We start from the raw sequence: 13,143 nt of genomic DNA, 5'->3' as shown, positions 1-13,143 counted from the left end.
TCTAGAGCAAATTGATGGCTCATAGTCCTTAAAGTACCTCAAGAGCTTGCTTCCCAAGATGGAAAGAATAGTATTGACAGAATGATTAAGCTTCGGTTGCAGGTTCAGTGCCTCTGACCTAGGATGGTGCCCCAAGTACATGATTGCCTGCTAAGTGTCTGGGTCCATGTCATCTTAGTGCCATCAATTAAATAATATAATCTGTTGTCTGAATTATAATAGTATCATGACCGTGGCTAAACGTCCAACTTAACTCATAATCACAATTGGTATCAAACTTTCAATATCTTATGGATCTTCATTACAATTATTTGTATGGACCTTCAGAAAGCATTCAGACCAACACAGCTGATTGCTTGTAATCTTCGTCGGTCCAGCCTTTATTAGTGCTTAATATTTTTTTATGTGTATTTCTCTTTAAATCTGTAATAAAATATAGTTTAAGGAACCTCACTTAGCTTATAGTGAATTTGTCCTATCTTCACCTCTCCCAACATGCATGTTTCAGGATGAAACCTTTCATCAGGGTCGAGGGAAACAACTACGGGAGCTATCACGGGCTGTCAAACAGATTTAAAGAGAAATGCACATTAAAAAACTATATTAAGCACTAATAAAGGCTGGACCGACGAAGATTACAAGCAATCAGCTGTGTTGGTCTGAATGCTTTCTGAAGGTCCTTACAAATAATTGTAATGAAGATCCATAAGGTATTGAAAGTTTGATACCAGTTGTGATTATAAGTTAAGTTGGACGTTTAGCCGCGGTCATGATACTATTATAATTCAGACAACAGATTATATGATTTAATTGATGATACAACAGATATATTTATTTAGTGTTTTATGATCTTAGTGCCATGACACATTTGGGCCAATGCAGAAGGCTTCCCTGATGCAATGATTAGCAATGAGAAAAGAATATGAAATTACCACCTCTCATTGTAGCTTTGTGTGGTAGGCCTATCATTAAAATGATAGCCATGCCCCTTCTCTCTCTCCCCCCCTTCCCCCCCCCCTTCATTTCTACAGTCGGAGTGGAATTTCAAGCTTGATGCAGCAGTTGCTGTTTGCGTTCGGCAGAACCTTTTGTAAAGTATAGTGGAAACTGTGCACATCTCCTGCCTGACCTGAGCATCTGAATTCCATTTTCAATGACCTGATTAAAATGAGTCTTTATGGCTAGTCTAGTTATCCAGTCTAAGTTATATCTTAGAATGCTAGATACATGGAATGGGTAGCAGGGACAGGAATGATATTTAAATTCTAGAAAGCAGGATGAAAGGATAAAACCAGGTATTAAGTAGAGTCTGAGATACTCAGATAGTTGGGAAAGATGGGTGGACTAGATAAGAATTTGATTTTCCACAGCTGTTATAATCTGTTTTGGTGGATGCATTTTTGTTTGTTCATAATTTGATTTTAATTTTGCTAGGCATTTGTCATTTGGACAACGGTAGTGAGACAGAATTGGAGATTGTAACAGATCCACTTTTATGCCAATATTTGGAGCGACCAGAGACTCTATGTTTAAAAAGGAATGTTTATGGCCCTGATACACTACAAGAATGCAGTGCAGGTAAGATATGTTTAAAGATTTAGTTATAAGAAAATTCTTATGGTAAAATTTCTTGAAAGTTTTATATATACATATGCTTTTTTTTTTTTTTTTTTAAGTCTACAGCCCTGACCATCAAGTGGTTGGCCTGAATCCTTATGAATCTAATTACCGAAGGAGAGCTGAGTGTTATCTTTATTCACAACCTGAAGATACGTATGAACACGAAATGAATTGTGCTGGAATGCAAGCTCCATCTAGCAGACTACTTACCTCTCTTTACACGCACAGTGCAGGAAATGAAATTGAAGGTTTAACTTCAAAGATCGAAATTTTGGATGCTGAGAATGAAGAACAGAGAGGTGTGATGAGTGCTACTTCATTGGGTGCGTAGGTATTTCCTTTGAAACTGCACTCTGTTGTGGAATCAATACTACATTAATTGGTTTGTAACTGGAAATACAGCATAGGCTTGTTTGAGGATATTATTTTTCAAAGATTGAAACTCCTAGAATATTAGTTTCATTTGTATTTGGTGCCAAAATATGTCATGCAAATACACAAAAGTGTGTGAGCTGAAATGTCCTATGTCAAAGTTACAGCAATGCTAACATGTTCAATTTATTAAAAATGCAGCTGTGTGTGTGCATGCATCAAGCTTATGCCTAATAAAGCATGTCTCATTTCTATTACACTTTCAAGAGATATAACTACAAAACGTTTGATAAATCCTTCTGATCCCAGTTAGATGGTGTCCATTGAGGTGTCCATGTGTCCATTGAAGTTGGCAACATCGGCAATCACTTCCCTAAGCCAGTACCCATCATCAGTAGGTAGTCCTCCTAGGCTGAGGCATGAGGGTGATTCGTCTGGTCTGCCTCAGCTCCCTTGGGACTAAGGACCATCACAGCAGCAGGATGTGCTCTTGTGCTGGCTGATACTTCTGGCCGTTATGTTCTGGTATACCACTGCTCTCAGGATGGCCACATTCTCTAGGCCACTTGCTCTTTATTAGACCTGTTTCTACTTGTGATTCCCCATCTTTTGTGTATTGCGATGTTCTGAACAGCCTAATTATGCTACTTTTGGATGCCATTCATATATAGATCAATTTCAGTGCCATTAAAAATGGCTATCCATGTCCTTTTCATCTTACATTTTATAGTTCTCCCATCCTCCTCCCTTTTGTTTTTAATCTGATCCCTAATCTCTCCTTCTATTGTCTCTAACATGTGTGTGCATTAGCGAGTCTGATATATCACCTTTATAACAAAACATCAAAGCAATTACAATAAAAACAAAGAAATGAAAGCAAAATGATGAAAGCACATGCTTGCCTATCCAGTCTGCCCATCTATGTCATCTACAGTCCCTTCCTCTCCCACTATGTACTCATCTCAAGCTTTCTTGAATTCAGATGCAGTTTTTGTCTCAATTACCTCAACCAGGAAGACGTTCCACATATTCACCATTTTATTCATGAAAAATGGCCCCCTCATTCCAGAATTTCCTTTTAATTGAAAGAGACTTAACTATGCCACAGAGATATTTAAATTAGCGTATAAGCACCCAATCAAGTACATCACAATGATCAGGTAAAAAATAGTACTTGTGAAAGAATGAGAGTCACTAGAGACACTAATCCATATATCAAACTAAATACAGTAAAACCTTGGATTGCAAGTAACTTGGTTTGCAAGTGTTTTGCAAACATTTTATTAAATTTTAACTTGATATACAAGCAATGTCTTGCAATACAAGTACATATAGTATACATACATCACAACTGAGCCGATGGTTCTTCTCTCTCTGGAGCTGCAAGAGTGTAGTGACTGTACTAAACGAGCAAAGTCTTGCAATACGAGTACATACAGTATACACGCATCACATCATCACAACTGAGCTGATATTTCTTCACCAATGAGGCCCCCATGGCTATTCCATGCATTTGCTGGTATAAACCCTCATTGAACCAAAAATAGCTCTTAGTGAGCACTAAAGCTGCCAATTCCATCAGGAAAGTTGCTGGTATCCTTTTGCAAAATGTTTGCCGTTCAAATATATTTCTCAACAAATCCAGAGCTATATCAGTCGGTATCATTGTGTATAACACCTTCACATCTAAGGTTACTAATAGCCATTCTACCTGGACATCATATACCTCATCCAGCATTTAGATCACATGAGTACTGTCTTTTACATGAGATTTTATTTTCACCACTTCTTGTTGTAAAAAAAAAAAAATCCAGGAATTTAGAAAGTGGAACCAGCACAGTTTTTCATTGATATGATGGACCGCCCAGGGGTGAAGTCAAACATTTATGGATTTTAGGTACTAAAAGCCACACTGTGCTTTTGTAAAAGAGGGGGTTATTTATTTATTGGGATTTATTAACCACCTTTATGAAGAAATTTACCCATGATGGTCAACAGCAGATGCAGTTTAACATAAAACATACAATTTTGTTAAACAGCATAACAATAGTAAAATGGCCAAAATAAGCATAAATACAGTAAGAGCCCCTTTAACTAAGTTGTAGTAGAGGTTTATACCAAGGCCTGGGGCGCTAAATGCTCTGGCATTGTTCCGATGCTCATAGGAATTCTATGAGCATTAGAGTACGTAAGAACATAAGAAGCGCCATCTCCGGAACAGACCCTAGGTCCATCAAGTCCGGCGATCCGCACACGCGGTGGCCCTGCCAGGTGTACCCTGGAATAGTTTTAGTCCCCATATCGCTCTAAGCTTCTCGTAAAGCTGTCACTTCATGCCACTCATAAGGAGATGTACATCTAACTTACCCTTAAATCCTAGAACGGTGGATTCCGCAATTACTTCTTCTGGGAGAGCATTCCAGGTGTCCACCACTTGTTGCGTGAAGCAGAACTTCCTAATATTTGTCCTGAACTTGTCCCCCCTTAGCTTCAGCCCATGTCCTCATGTCTGTGCCACGTTAGAGCATTTAGCGCTCCAGGCCGCAACAGACACCTCTTCCATGGCTTAGTCAAAAAAAAATAAAAAAAGGGGGGGGAGGTAAATGAGGTAACCTTGGAAAAGGCAAATTGAAATGTAATACTATATTATATTATAATATAACAGCATTATATAACAGAAATATGATAAATGTTGCTATAGTAGAACAAAGACAAAAACAGTAATGTTCAGAATTCCACGATCAAAGATTGCAAAATTCAAAACAAAAATGGAATTCAAAATCTGTATAACATTGTACTTTCAGTCATCTGACATATCTAAAAATTACTACTTCATGTGATTTCAATTGTTGATTTTTTCACAATCAACGGAGAAGAGAAAAGACTTCAGACTGTTTATTCATATTACACAAAAACCAGACCTGCTCTCTATTCTCCAGACACCTGAAGGGTTTCGGCTAACTGAGCCCCTTATACCAAATGTTTAGTTGGAAATTATAAACAGTATTACATCAGTAAGTGGGAACTCGTGTGGAAGGTTTTATCTGAGTCCACCAGGGTTCAACACCACCAAATGCACCAACATGCTTGGCAGATATTACCCACTCATAAGAACATAAGAAGTTGCCTCCACTGGGTCAGACCGAGGTCCATCTCGCCCAGCAGTCCGCTCCCGCGGCAGCCCATCAGGTCTGCGACCTGTGAAGTGGTTTCTGACCACTTCTATAGCCTACCTCAAGTTCTATCTGTATCCCTCTATCCCCTTATCCTCCAGGAACCTATCCAAACCTTCCTTGAACCCCTGTACAGAGTTCTGGCCTATCACATTCTTCGGAAGCGCGTTCCATGTGTCCACCACCCTCTGGGTAAAAAAGAACTTCCTAGCATTTGTTCTAAACCTGTCCCCTTTCAATTTCTCCGAGTGACTCCTAGTGCTTGTGGCTCCCCACAGTTTGAAAAATCTGTCCTTATTCACTTTCTCTATGCCCTTAAGGATTTTGAAGGTTTCTATCATGTCCCCTCTAAGTCTTCTCTTCTCCAGGGAGAATAGTCCCAGCATTTTTAACCTGTCAGCGTATGAAAAATTTTCCATACCTTTTATCAGTTTAGTCGCCCTCCTCTGCACTCCCTCGAGTATCGCCATGTCCTTCTTGAGGTACGGCGACCAGTATTGAACACAGTACTCCACGTGCGGGCGCACCATTGCGCGATACAGCGGCATGATGACTTCCTTCGTCCTGGTTGTGATACCCTTTTTGATGATGCCTAGCATTCTGTTTGCTTTCTTTGAGGCTGTCGCACATTGCGCCGATGGTTTCAGTGATGTGTCGACCATCACCCCCAGGTCCCTTTCAAGGTTACTCACCCCTAGCAGTGTTCCCCCCATTTTGTAGCTGAACATCGGGTTCTTTTTCCCTACATGCATGACCTTGCATTTCTCTAAGTTAAAACTCATTTGCCACTTTTTTGCCCAGTCTTCCAGTCTCGTTAGGTCCCTTTGCAGGTCTTCACAGTCTTCCGTGTTTCTAACCCTGCTGCAGAGTTTGGTGTCATCAGCAAATTTGATAACCTCACATTTTGTCCCTGCCTCCAGATCGTTAATAAATATGTTGAACAGTAGAGGTCCCAGCACTGACCCCTGTGGAACTCCGCTTGTGACCCATTGCCAGTCTGAGTATTGGCCTTTTACTCCAACCCTCTGTTTCCTGCCTGCCAACCAGTGTTTGATCCATCGGTAGATATCCCCTTGCACCCCGTGGTTCCACAGCTTTTTAAGTAGCCGTTCGTGAGGTACCTTGTCGAAGGCTTTTTGGAAGTCAAGGTAAATGATGTCTATGGATTCCCCCTTATCCATCTGTCTGTTTATTCCCTCAAAGAAGTACAGCAAGTTTGTGAGGCATGACCTTCCCTTGCAGAAGCCATGCTGGCTCGCCTTCAGTTGTCCATTGTTTTCTATGTGTTCGCAGATTGTGTCCTTTACCATTGCTTCCATCATCTTCCCTGGAACCGAGGTCAAGCTCACAGGCCTGTAGTTTCCCGGATCACCCCTTGATCCCTTCTTAAAGATGGGCGTGACATTTGCTATTTTCCAGTCCTCTGGGATCTCTCCTGTTTTTAGGGAGAGGTTACATATTTGGCAAAGTGTCTCTGCTATTTCGTTTCTCAGTTCTTTTAGTACCCTTGGGTGGATGCTGTCCGGGCCTGGTGATTTGTCGCTCTTTAGTCTGTCTATCTGTCTGAGGACATCCTCTTTGCTTACCTCTAGTTGTACCAGCCTTTCATCGTGTTCTCCATTTATAATCACCTCGGGTTCCGGAATATTGGATGTGTCCTCTCTGGTGAAGACTGACGAGAAGAATTTGTTTAACCTGTCAGCTATCTCTTTTTCCTCCTTTATCGCTCCCTTCCTGTCTCCGTCGTCCAGTGGTCCCACTTCCTCTCTGGCTGGTTGTTTCCCTTTCACATACCTGAAGAAGGGTTTGAAGTTTCTTGCTTCTCGCCCCAGTCTTTCCTCATATTCTCTCTTTGCTTTCCTAACCTCTCGATGACATTCTTTCTAGTGTCTTTTGTGCTCTTCCTGGTTTTCCTTTGTTGGTTCCTTTTTCCATTTCTTGAAGGATGATTTCTTGTCGCTTATCGCCTTTTTAACTGCAGTTGTTATCCATGCGCATCCATCACATTAGCGCATTTGGTGGTGTTGAACCCTGGTGAACTCGGATAAAACCTTCCACTCGAATTCTCACTAACTGATGTAACACTCTGTTTATAATTTCCAACTAAGCATTTGGTATAAGGGGCTCAGTTAGCCCAAAACCCTTCAGGTGTCGGAGAATAGAGAGCAGGTCTGGTTTTTGGAGTTTCAAGTCATTTTGACCCCTCTTATTTAGAGTAAGGCTCTTATTTCTAGTATTCATATTATACGCCAGCCAAATGGCTGTTCAGCCAGTACGAACAATGTTATAATCACTGATCGTCCTCCACCATCATAATTCGCAATATAAATATGTGCTTCAAATATCTCAGCAATACAAATCATGAAGACCACATATCTTAATGGTGCTGAACTATTCATTCTAGATACTGATTCTGACGGGCACGTTTCACCACTTCTTCTTCAGAGAATCTGCCCAACAATGCCAACCGGACAAACCGGTCTGCCAGCTTGTTGCGATCAACACCTTAATGCCTAAAAATAATGAAAAATTGTTCATCCACAAAGAACACGTCACCATCTCACACACTCACTTACATGTTACAGACAACCTAACTAATTAAACTAAAAAGGCAACAACTTTTCAGTGTATTGGTTAACTATAACATACTCATCTAAAATCAGCTCTTTATTATTGATCTCACATAAAAATTGCTTAACTAACTAATTATATACATTTCATAGTGCTACTGTTCTAAATCCAACTCGCTCAATGAAAAGCTGTGTAGCCAACTGCAAAGGCTATAATGCAAAAGCTATAATGCAACTACAAAACCATTTATACTAAAGAGGCTCCCTTCACTGCAACACATTAAAATAATTACTGCCGTCTCCACTACAACACACTGCATATTGAATATTAAAAATTTGCAGTGCGGAGCCCATTCAACTGCAATCGTTACTTACCTGATAACATAAAAAAAACATCTCACTAACACGGTTACTGAGAACACCAAATAGCACCGCACACTAGACTTTTTAAAAACCCATCAATACTGCAGTGCCTGCCTTATATACACCAACTGACTATGCCCACATACTATGCTGCCGACTCACCCCAGTTACACAAACCGCTTGAAAAAAATCTCTCACTCTGGTCTAAAAATAATGAAAATAAACACAATCTTACAGAAAAAAAGGTCAATACTTCATCTCAAAAACGCTCCATTTGCTTCTGCTGGTCTTGCCGCTGCGCCAGAATAATGGTGTCTCCAAGGCGGCCCCACGCCACGGCAAACTTTAAAAACCGGCCTCACCCCTTTTTCAGGTGAGACCTGGGTTGATTGGCCGGCTGCTCATGAGCATAAAATTAACCACTCCCCCATTAAACGAAAGACCAGCTATCCAGTCATCCACAGCAGGATTAAAAAAATATATGATTGAAACTATAAAACTTACACTGAGCAAAGGTCTTAACTCGAACTGTCATCACTCGCAGCATAACTGAGCAACATTGTCAAAGCTAACCACACACATCAATCACTCAACCGTGTACAACCGAAAAACAAACCAACACTGCTATTACCTCACGAATCTCAACAGTTACCAAAACATCTGTCAACATACTCTTACACATATACTCAACGATGCACCAAAAACCCCACATTTCACCTCTATTGATCTATTCAACCCAATCGGCTCTACTAAATGCAAGCGATATAGCTAATGCTGCTCCCTTTGTATGAGCAGCCTGTCCACATCCCCACCTCTCCTCCCTGAAATTATCATATCAATTACCATTGTTTTAAAACACTCAAAATTGTGCCCAGTAGCCTGATAGTGCTGTACTAATGGTGCGCCACTTTTACGTGCAGTAACAGCTGATCTGTGTTTGGTCAACCTAACATGGAGTGACTGTGTGGTCTTCCCCACATACACCCTGTTACACAAACAGATCAAAATATATACTACATTTCCGGATGTGCATGTTCTGGTGTGCTCCAAGCGGTACATCTTGTCATCATAGGGATTAATAAACGTGTCGCCCTTCATCATTATACTACAAGATTTACAGGAGCCACATTTGTGATGCCCAGCAGTGGCCGTCCTGGTCATGGGGAAGCTAACATCGCAGGACTCTTTCAAGTTCTTGCCTCGAGAAAAGGCTACACGCAATGGCATGTCCTTAAATACCTGGTGCATCTGCATCACAGCCCAATTCTACAGTACAAACCATACTATAATAGATAGCATGGAAAGATATAATCTGTGACAGCATGACATCAATGAAACACGCATTAGAACATTCAAATAGCATAGATATGAAATGAATGCTTTACTTACAATACAGCTTACTATGTAGCCATGGAGACAAGATCTTAATCTCAAGATTGAATCTTAAAACGTAATCTCAAGCCCGTTTTAAATCATACTATGTTCCAGATCACAAAGAGAAAATCACTTAAACCTTTGGGGATAGGAAAATACCTCCTGTATCTGAATGTAATTTGACTTGAACTACAAATGAAAAGGATGTGAGCTAAATCCAAAATATCTTCCCCTCCCCTATGGTTATACTGAATAGTAGAGGGCTTTGCTTCCTCTCTCCTTCAGGTTATGGTGTTAGTACAGTTGGGAGGTAATTATGAAATGTTTATCCCCCTTTTTTGGTAAAATAATTTAAATACTTTACAAAGCAAATATAACAATAAAGACAGAACAATCATAAACTTGTGCAAACAAGTGCTTTCAAGACCTCCCTGCATGACAGGCCCTAAAACTCATCTTCTTCCATTTCACCTGACACACTTCCTCTCACCCCAGAATTGTCAACAGAACTTTGGCTCCAAATTTCTAATTTGGCGTGTAAGGAGGTAGATGTTTCCTTAGATACTGTGAAATATTGAAGCATGTTTTCTTGAATGTGTATGTGCAATCTTGACAGAGCTGCAGGGTATTGCTTCATTCAGCTTTCTACAATATACTTTTAGTAAGAAGATTAAACAGGGTAAACAAGGATATGAAAGAGTGAATTTTGTATCGTATAGGCTTTTTTCTTTCAGTGAAATTTGTGCCTCTGTACCTGTGGTAAAATAGCCATTTTATTAAACTGTGGTAAGCACTAAGGCATACTTGTTGCATGTTAAAAAGCACTATTATGGGGCACACTTGGACATTCCACAGTAGTTGGGATCAGCCCGCACTTCCCACACGCTAAAAAATATAATTATTTTATAGCACTGGGGGCATGAATAGGGGTGGAGAACAGGCCTATGGTTGCCTGGGAGACTTTACTGCCTACAAAATAGGTAAGGGCTCACACGCTAATAGCCACGTGCTAATGAGGAAATTAGGACGTGGCCATTAATAGAAAAAAAAAAAAAAAAGGAAAATGGGGCCATTTTACTGCCACACTAAACATGGCCTCAGTGCGCAGGAAAGACCCTGGGTTGCTTAGTAAAAGGGCTAAATATATTTGGGGGCTGATTCTATTAATGGTACCTAAATCGGCTGATGCCTAGAAAAATGGTTCCAGCAGCATGTCAATCATACGTAGATGACGTTTACAGAATCGTGGCTGTAAAAGCTTAGGCACCTGAAATGTAGGCCAGGGTTTTAAAGGCCTACATTTCGGATGCCTGTTTTTGGAGAATTGTGCTTAGTAGTGCCTGTCGCTCTCCGCCCATAGAAATGCCCACTTAGGCGTTAGACGCCACTAAGCGCCATGCAACAGGTGCCTATCGCCCAATTTATTTATTTTTTTAAACCAATTATTGAAGCTATTAAGGGTATTTTGCCAGTTAAGTTAGGTGCCTAAGAGGCGCCTAACTTTTGGTGCCATTTATAGAATCAGCCCCTTTGTACATAACTTTTAAAACTGAGCATTCACGTACTTCCTAAATGTGTGTTTTAATGTGTTTGTAGGAACATTCGGAAAACCTTTTTGGAGGCCTCAACTGGATTCCTTTTCCAGGCAAGAGCAGCCAACAGTTTGTCAGCCAGCGTTCTCCCATGATACCTCTCATGCCTCACTAGACTCAGAGTTAAAAGAAGAGGAAAAGGACAGGACATTTTCTCAAGAAGAAAATATTTGCTTCAATAAACAAACACATGGAAATTTTAGGACTCCTACTTTTCAGTGCTATAATTTGAACACATAATTACTTCTGAAATTGCAAGACACTTGTGTATCCAAAGAAACATTTTGGCATTACTACCTCAAAACAGAGCTTCTCTGTGAAGTGAAAGAAAGTGCTTGTGTGAAGACGTGTTCTGTTATTGACCTGGAAGTTTTTTCCTGCTTCTTTCTACTCGCAGCTCAGTTGGAACCAGAGCTGGAATCTGGTGCCATGAGCCTTCATTAGCAACTCACAAGATCATCTTTTTCCTATTCTATGTGCTTCTCCTTCCCACAATATACAAAGAGGGTGATGTACCAAAATAAAAAATTTGGCAAATGACACTTTGTTTTTAAAATAGTAAATGTCAGTAGATAAAGACCTTCATGCTCCTTCCAGTCTGCCCAATAACGTGGCCAGAGTTGAATCTGGCACTTTGTACGGTTGCCACTTCATGATTAAATGCTGGTATACTTAATCTCTGTCTCTCCCTGCCAATTTTGGGGCACAGACCAGAGAAGTCTGTCTGGCATTGGTCTTTCCAACATCTGAAGCTGCCATCAAAGCTCACTCCAATTATGAGGCCATTTCAGTTTTGCTTTAATTGGACTCCATCCTTTTTCTGCATAGTGATCCTCTGTGTTTATCTCACACATTCTTGAATAGTGTATGTGTTTTATGATCACATGTTCTGCTTGACATTTTAGCACGCAAAGTGGACTTGCAAAAATTTTCAGTTTTAGAAAAAAAATCATATATAGTACAAAATAGCATGCAGGCAAAATTCTGTTTAAATTTTTGGTCACTTTGTGATGCAAAGCTATAAAAAGTGGATATTTAACTTAAGAGTGTGGTGATACACTGCATCTTATGAAACCTCAATGAGATATAGTTTGTGGGTTGTATACTATTTTTCAACAGGACTCATCTGCATAGTAGAACATTGGGGCACACAAAAATCTCCATAGATGCGTTAAAAGACACATTTTATTATGGGACCCTCAGTCTGGTTATTGCAGTGATAATTCCTACACATTTTGGAACTCTACAGTCATGGACCTGAATCTGGCCATTAGGTATCGCCTACAAGCAAGGACCACTATGCCCAGCTCCAACCGAGCCGGGGAACAGAAGAACTGACTTGAAGGTTGACTAGGAATTTTCTTTATGGCATCATGCTGCACTGCCCTGAGCCCCCAAACTGACTAAAGTATGTGTTTAATAGAACCAGAAAGTTTTGAAAGAATGTGCATTTTCATACAGATTTGTGGAAAACTATGAATGTTTACCAAAAACTTATGTTTTTTAAACAGGGGAGGTACTTTTCTTCCTTATAGAAATATATAATTTTTTATAACTTTGTTTTATATTAAAAAGAATGGTAACGTGTAATTTAAGTGTAAATAAGGCTGTATTTTGTTTAATGCCAAAGTCTTTAAAATTGAGTGCTAAAATATTCATGAGCATCTGTACAGACTTGTAGATTTGATTGGTAGAATGATTGTAAACATGATACAATTTTTGCACATTACTTTAAATAAAATTTGCTGTCTTTTATTTATTTATTTTTTTAATTTGTAAATTAGGTATCAACAGTTTTAATTAAATCTGAATTTGGTGCTTAGAAACCTTGATGGTAAGTGTGTGATCAGAATAGTTGAATATATCTTTAAATAAAGCTCCAAACCAGGTACAGGTACTGATACGCTCTTATATTCTGCAACAACCTTTTTAGTTCAGTGTAGATTATGTATATCAAGAGATTCAGACAAGCCTTAAGAATTAACACACATAATTAACTAATATAGCATGTTAACCTGTGTATAATTTTAATCTATAGGACAAAGAACTGCGTGCTGGATAGGATGTGATGTGGAGGGT

At 39.7% G+C, this 13,143-nt stretch overlaps 1 protein-coding gene across 2 annotated transcripts in view; it reads left to right on the top strand.

Annotated features, from left to right (window-relative positions):
* The window catches only part of LRIG3 (leucine rich repeats and immunoglobulin like domains 3), a 159,631-nt gene extending 146,806 nt beyond the window's left edge, over positions 1 to 12,825 (top strand). For both annotated transcript variants that reach the window (XM_033958694.1, XM_033958693.1), the window contains exons 17-19: positions 1,435 to 1,578; positions 1,677 to 1,943; positions 11,069 to 12,825. In XM_033958694.1, coding sequence (XP_033814585.1) covers positions 1,435 to 1,578; positions 1,677 to 1,943; positions 11,069 to 11,304 — 647 coding nt within the window. In that variant the 3' untranslated portion in view covers positions 11,305 to 12,825. The remainder of the gene's footprint in view (positions 1 to 1,434; positions 1,579 to 1,676; positions 1,944 to 11,068) is intronic.
* Positions 12,826 to 13,143: the final 318 nt, after the last annotated feature.

Source organism: Geotrypetes seraphini, chromosome 9 (genome assembly GCF_902459505.1).
Source record: "Geotrypetes seraphini chromosome 9, aGeoSer1.1, whole genome shotgun sequence".
Lineage (NCBI taxonomy): Eukaryota > Metazoa > Chordata > Amphibia > Gymnophiona > Dermophiidae > Geotrypetes > Geotrypetes seraphini.
This window is presented reverse-complemented; position numbering and strand designations above follow the sequence as displayed.